Source organism: Trypanosoma equiperdum (genome assembly GCF_001457755.1).
Source record: "Trypanosoma equiperdum strain OVI genome assembly, contig: ctg_1277, whole genome shotgun sequence".
Taxonomy (NCBI): domain Eukaryota; phylum Euglenozoa; class Kinetoplastea; order Trypanosomatida; family Trypanosomatidae; genus Trypanosoma; species Trypanosoma equiperdum.
This window is the reverse complement of record NW_027123257.1, coordinates 435-7,270: the sequence shown is the minus strand read 5'-3', so window position 1 is coordinate 7,270 and position 6,836 is coordinate 435. Positions and strand designations below refer to the sequence as shown.

The window sequence follows — 6,836 nt, the reverse complement described above, 5'->3', positions numbered from 1 at the left end:
TTTTTTTTTTTTTTGCTTGTCCAACACTTAAATGGTAGCAGTAGCACATCTTGAAGGCAAAGGTGTAAGGTTTTCAATAAAATGGAACGAAAAAAAAAAGAATCCTACAGTCACCTCTTTTTAGTGGAAAAACGTCGCTGGTGGTCAAACACTATTAATAAAACTTTCAAATATATATATATATATATTGGAGGTGATGCGCATGTTCATGATGCAGATGATTATTATTATTATTAAGGTCGGTAAGGGGGAATTATGAATAAATAAATATATATATGTGGACATTTCCTCTGGGTCCTTTGAAAATAATACTAATAATAGGCTGTTTTTTTTTTTTTGAAATAATTAAAGTAACAATGTGTCACTCATTGCTTAAATATCCACAAATTTCTTATTTCATATTCTAACGTACCTCGCGCTTCCTTTCCTTTTTTTCTTCTTTCTTAAATTGACATTTTAAACATCTATACTTGTATTAACGTACCCTTTTTTCACAAACTACTGTAGTAACAACAAAGAGAATATATATCTCTAAATATATATTCATATATTTTAGATATAGATAGGTATAAATATACTTACCTCAAGTATCTATCTATCTTTTATCATTATATATATATATATTGATATATATATATTGATTTATATATACATTCGATTCTATTTTTCTTCTCCCTACAAGATTCGACTTCCCTTCTGTTTGATACAACTCGTATTATAGTTTTGGGGCGTGTTCGATCGTTTGTTCGTGGTGCATATTTTTACCCTGCTACTGTTGTTGTTGTTGTTGTGAATATTATCAAAGCAGTGGTGATTGTGATTTTTTAAAAATTTATTATCAGTTGGCGGAACGATGTCAAGACAGCTAGTGGTGGACTCCAAGCAGCAAATTAAGGCGGTTCAACATCTGAGCAAAGACCCTGAGAGAGTGGTTGGTGCACTGGAGGATATGTGCATGTCTCTCGTAATGGGTGTAGAGGTTTATTTACGTGGATTTGATTCAATGAGGGTGGTACCGACTTTAGTACACATGGCGGAGAGTGAGCGCTTTTTTAGGGCTGGCGATGCCTTGACGATGATCTTTCGCGCACTTTCACTCATAATGGAACATGTCCCCACTTCGTATTGTGGAGTGCATCCATACCACAAGCGCCTTGTACGTATAGCAACGGAAGTTCTTGCACGTGTTCATAGTCGGGAGATGCGCTTCAGCAACTTGGATCGCGTCATGCTGATGGAGGAGGTCCTCCGGCTTATTCGGTTCGTCACGCTGGATGAAAGTAGCGTTTCCTTAGTACACCTTGGCTTAAGAGATGTCACCAAGACTGCACAGTATGAGAACGCCCTACTTACGCGACAGGCTCTCGACGTTCTCTTAGCCGTTTGCTCCAAGGTTGTACTACCGTCAGAAACGAGGAAGAGGAAATTCTTCAGCAGTGTAGTATCCTTATTCTCCTGCTGCAAGTCCCTTAAAGATGAACAACAGGAAAATAAACCTTGCGTCAAGCCATCTGTAGTAACTACGGACCACATTCTTGTGCCGTTCTTGCAAGGTATGATTCAGCAGTATGCGTCAAGTCTTGAATCATCGCCAGACTCATGGTCGTTGTTGGAGTTGGCATTGCAGTGTCTCGGCATGCTCATACGACGGGCTGTGCTCTTCAACCGCCTTTCATCTGCGCAGAGAATGATAACATCGGAGCTCTGCCGATGTCTTTACCGACTTCTTTTGTTAAATGATGGTAACGTCGCACTTGACCCTTCCGTGCGCTCTGAGCGTCTTCTCTTCTCGGAAACGATGATAGACATTATCCTTACGGCAGATTGGGTTAATGTGAGTGATATGCTTCTTTCCAAGGAAGCGCGGGCTTTTTATGGAATTGTACTCGATGACTCAGACCCGAGCATTACAATGCTTCTGTCCGACCCTTTTCCTGTTGGTGGCATATCACGGGCCGCACATCGGCGCGACAAAAATCATATTGTTTCTATTGCTGCCATACGTCACTTTATTTTGGCATCCCCCCCACTTCCCAGTGAGGCTTTTGGGCCAAAGCCCAAAGTAGTTCTTCCTGTGCACAAATGGATGTGGGAAGATGAAATGCGGCATAACAGTCCCATACCGGAGGAGGCTTGTGTGACGCTAGAAACTTGCTTGGCTCGTCGTACAAAAGAGGTGACGCTTAGGATACACTCAAAGATACTAACTGCGAATCTTGCAACAATGAAGATCTGCAGCGGATTTGGAGGTGCTGAGCTCAATATTTCACGCAAATTCGTCCCCTTTGTCTTTCATGTGATGAATGAAGCAGATATACGATCTGTGAAAGCAGCGAAGGATGTCACGGGTGTTGTTGAATACATAGCAAACTCTGCAGAAGAAAATATAGGAGTGCCAATTTCTTCTGGTATGGACAAACTGGTAAACAGGCGTGAGTCGGAGTTGTGTCGTTACTATGTTCTCAACAACAGCGCGCCAGTTCCAGCCGCATCCATGAAGATCGCGGAGATGTATCTTGAGAGTCTATGCAAATATGCAACCTGGGCGTCGGGATCAATGGCTATGCAACTGGGCGTGTGTGCCTGCGCGGCTCTGCTTCAGGCAGCGATATTGGCCAAGAAACCCCAGCAACTTACGGAACTGTTGCGCAAGACAATGCGTCCGTTGTGTGACATGCTTCGCACCGCACTCATTTCGGCTGACAAGGCAACGAAATCCGTGGCTCTCACGATGATGGTGTGGCTTCTTCGCCACCCAGGGTCATCAGAGTGGAAAGCGGCAGAGACGGCTTATAGATGCGGCGTAGTGAAGCAGTTGGAAAATTTGGCCAATTCGAAATGCAAAAGGCTGGATGATCGACAGGCAGATGATCATGATGGTAAAATTCGTCGGATGGTACCAAAAGTCAAGCTGGAGGGACCCGAGAACCGAACGATGCACTTAATGGCGATGGTTCGTGCGATACTGTCAACTGTGGAGAAAGAGATGAGTGAAAACTCAGTTCCCCCTTCGGCCCGGTCTCATGTAGGTTGTGTTACAGCCCTTTGGGAATCAGTGCAAGAACTGAGAAAGCAAACTATGGTATTTGGAACGCACCAGAAGGTAGTGGCACAAGTGCTGAGGGTTATGGAGAAAACGTCGGGAAATATAACAGCATTTGAGATATCTAAAATGGGTATTGCGGATGCGGTGTTGGGCTATCTATTAATGTCGAACACTGGAGGAGGCGAGTATGATACAAATGAGGAGATAGGGGCGACTTGCGCTGCTGAATCTTCCGGTGCGTTGATAAGTGAGGGAGTTGTCCCGGGCCTTACGGTTGACACAGGAACCGACCCAGCAACTTTTGGGGGTGTGCGTATCGCTGATCAACTTAAACGGCTCTGCCAGAAAGATCGTCTCAAATGTTTCTTACAATTAATGGCCGAGTATCCACGTGGTGTGGAGGCGTTAATCGAAAATTTAGTTTCTGCCCTTTGTCTTATCAGCAACTTGCCCTTTGTTGAATCGCTGATGACATCGCAGCGTGTGACTTGTGTGCCGCTGACCAAAGCCATGAGTGCAGTTTCGCAGCTATCGCAGGATGTATCTCTGTGTCGCAAGACAGTTTACCCATCCAGTTCGGGAAATCCTTGCCGCCGTGGTGTTAGCCACGATCGGGGAAGGAATCAACCCTGCAGCAGCCTCAAATCCGGGGATATTCCTAGTTCCACGCCCTCCCAACGTGCAGTGTCGCAGCGCGGTTCGAAACTAACGGTACGTGAGTCTTGTCCAAATGGCCATTTGTTGCTTTCACTGGAGATGATCGCACCGAAACGTTCCTGCGAGTCATGTGAAGAGCAACTGGAGACGGGGTTCGGTTGTAATGTGTGTAACTATTTTCTCTGTGTTAGTTGCCATAGCCATTTTATCACTTCGCGTGATGGCGGTGCTACGGGTCGTCGCTCCTCATCTTTTAATGGTGTTGCAGCGGGGGCCCCTGACACAGTAGTACAGCCAAAGTCACGTGTGAACGTTGCTATTAGTGCACATTTGTTTTCCAGCATTGGGGATATTGAGCGGACATTCCGCACAGACTCTAACTCCACCAAGGGTACCGAAGTTGCTCCTTGTCCGCAATCGACTCTCGCTGCTGAGGTGTTTCTGGAACGAGTGCAACTGGTTTTGTCGCGAAAAAAGGAAACGATGAGTTATGTTGAGCTCCGGCAGGAGTTGCAGCGACTGATTGACGGCTTCATCGCGCAGCGGGAGACGATCGAATCTCTAGACGAACTTGATGCCCACAACAAAAAAACGCCTGTGGACCTGGAGGAACCAAGCAGGTTGGAGCGTATGTTGCACGATGCCATGGAAGATCGGTATGTTTTGTATACGTCACCCACGGGACGTTGTGCTTATCAGGAAACTCTTATGGGAAGCATAATGCAGCGGGCGTTGAATTTGGGTCTAGTGGATGTTGTGGGTCAGCTGGAGAGCTGTCTTGTGACCCCAGAGAGTCACGGAGAACCTTTGAACTTGGGTGGTGGAGAAAAGGGCTTATCCAAAACACTCCTTCTGTTGCGTGGGGACATTGTGAATGGAGAAGTACCGCCGTCAGCAACTGAGGACAAGGAGCATATAACGAGCTGGCAGCTGAACCGATTTCATCATTTTGAAAGCGACGCTCACACACACTGCTGTTGTGGCCTGCGGTCGAGGGAAGAGCTGAACACTGCCTACCCGTCGAAATTGGTGCGTAAGCCGTCACATCTTTCGCAGAGTCCGGATGTTCTTCTTCTCATCCTTCTTCACAAAATACTTCAACCATTAATGGTGGCGAATACGATCCCTATCAACCCCGACGTTTTTGTAAGCGCCATTCTGACAACTCAGCTTGTTAAATCCGTAGCGGCATCGGCGCTTCGTATAGCGCTTCTGCCACCACGTATCGCTGTTCCACGCTGGGTTGACTTCATTTTGACGGAGGCAAAGTTTCTTGTTCCCCCATCCGTTCGGGAGGATGTCGTACGTTTTCTTGCGTATGGTGCTCGCCGCGCGCTTCATGCGAATATAAGAAGCTCAATGGGGAGTCGGAGGTATCGTATGTACAAGGTGTATCCGTCAGAGTGGTCCAAGTATGAAAACCACAAGTATGTTGTCAGTCGCAATGATTTGCTTCATGGAGCCTACATGGTTCTCAGAAAAGGGGCGGAATGCCGTGCGCCTATATCGATTCAGTTCAAGGGTGAGGTCGGGATAGGCCAGGGACCGACGGCACACTTCTACACCCTCATTGCAAGGGAGCTCACCAAGTGTCGGCTGCGGCTATGGAATAACTCTTCACGCTCATCAACAACGCATGAAAGTGGTGACAGTTGTGGAAACCGGCAATTAAGGTCGAAGAGTAACAGCGGGACATTTGACGATGAGCAGAGGGTGGAGTCCCGCCCTGAGGGACTTTTTCCGTGTAGCTCCGTCCCCAAAGTACTGCAACGTTTTTCAACAGATCTGTCGCTGTCTTCATGTCGTGACACTAAAGCGTTGACGGAAAGGTTTCTCTGTATGAATGATTTTTTCGAGGTGGATGAAGAGCGCGCCCAGTTGTATTATCTCGTTGGCACCGTACTGGGTCGGGCATTCACCGATGCAGTTGTCTTTCCTTTGGATATCAGTCCTGCATTGGCGCTGTTTCTTTGCCGTGGAATTCCACCATCACGTATAGTGCTTCGCTGCACGGAAAAGGAGGAGCAGCCGTGGGAGCCGGAGCGACCCATCGACTTCATGTCACTTGGCATCGAAGAAGTGGAGATGATGGATAAGCAAGTGGCTTCCAGCTTACGTTCATTGCTTTCAATGAGTTCGAAAGAGTTGTCATCCCTTGATTTACCCTTCACAATGCCCGGTGACGATAGATTCGAGATGATAGACAAGGGACAGAGCACATGCGTAAACTCGACGAATGTATCCGCTTACATTAGACGAGCTGCCAGCGCTCTCTTGTATGAGTCAGTCGTTATGCCCATCCGCTTCATTACATATGGTTTCCGTGATGTGGTCCCTTGCGAGGCGCTAGCAGCACTTGATGCCAGCGAGGCGATGTCGTTGTTGTGTGGCAATCGCATCAGGGATTCCGAACCCCTCTGGACAGCTGCAGAGATCAAATCCATCATCGTCCCCGATCATGGTTATAACAGCGAGTCCCCACAGATAACAATGCTGCAGAATATTCTCGCGAAGCGCTTTGGCCCCCGTGAGCAACGAGCATTTCTTCTCTTCTGTACGGGCTGTCCGCGCCTTCCGCATGGCGGCATCAGTGCACTTGGTGCCATTACAGTTGTGCAAAGTACCCATATGCCGACATTACCTGATGCCTCCCATACGGAAGGCAATGGCAAAGACGGTTCTAACGGCGGGCGAAAAGGCGGTGATCGGTCACGGCGGATCTCACGGACGGGCAACGGAACTAAAGCTGTGGGAATAGATTGGCCCCTTCCATCCGTCAATACGTGTTTCCGCTATTTGAAGATGCCACCTTACCCAACAGAAGAACTAATGTATAATAAACTTCAACTCAGCATCATGTACGCAGGGGATACATTCGAGCTGTCGTAGGTAATGTAGAAGGGCACTGTGCGATCAGTCTTGCTTATTATTATTATTATTATTTTATTTTTCTTTTTGTTGTTTTTTTTTTCATGCTCTGTCGCTTTCTCTGTGACCTTTGTTGTTGTTCTTTCCTTTGTTTAACTTTATCGCGATTTTTTACTGTTGCGTTTGCGATTTCTTTCCTCCCTCAACCTTTTTTCAGTGTGCCCGTATACGCCCACCGTTGTTGATTTTCTCTATTTTACCCTTA

The 6,836-nt window shown here is 46.8% G+C and overlaps 1 protein-coding gene across 1 annotated transcript; it reads left to right on the top strand.

Annotated features, from left to right (window-relative positions):
- Positions 1–853: 853 nt before the first annotated feature.
- Positions 854–6,592, top strand: TEOVI_000692100 (ubiquitin-protein ligase, putative; the record flags this gene model as incomplete). The annotated part of the gene is made up of 1 exon (XM_067220983.1): positions 854–6,592. One exon carries the CDS (start codon positions 854–856, stop codon positions 6,590–6,592), a length of 5,739 nt encoding a protein of 1,912 aa, XP_067077084.1.
- Between the last annotated feature and the right edge of the window lie 244 nt (positions 6,593–6,836).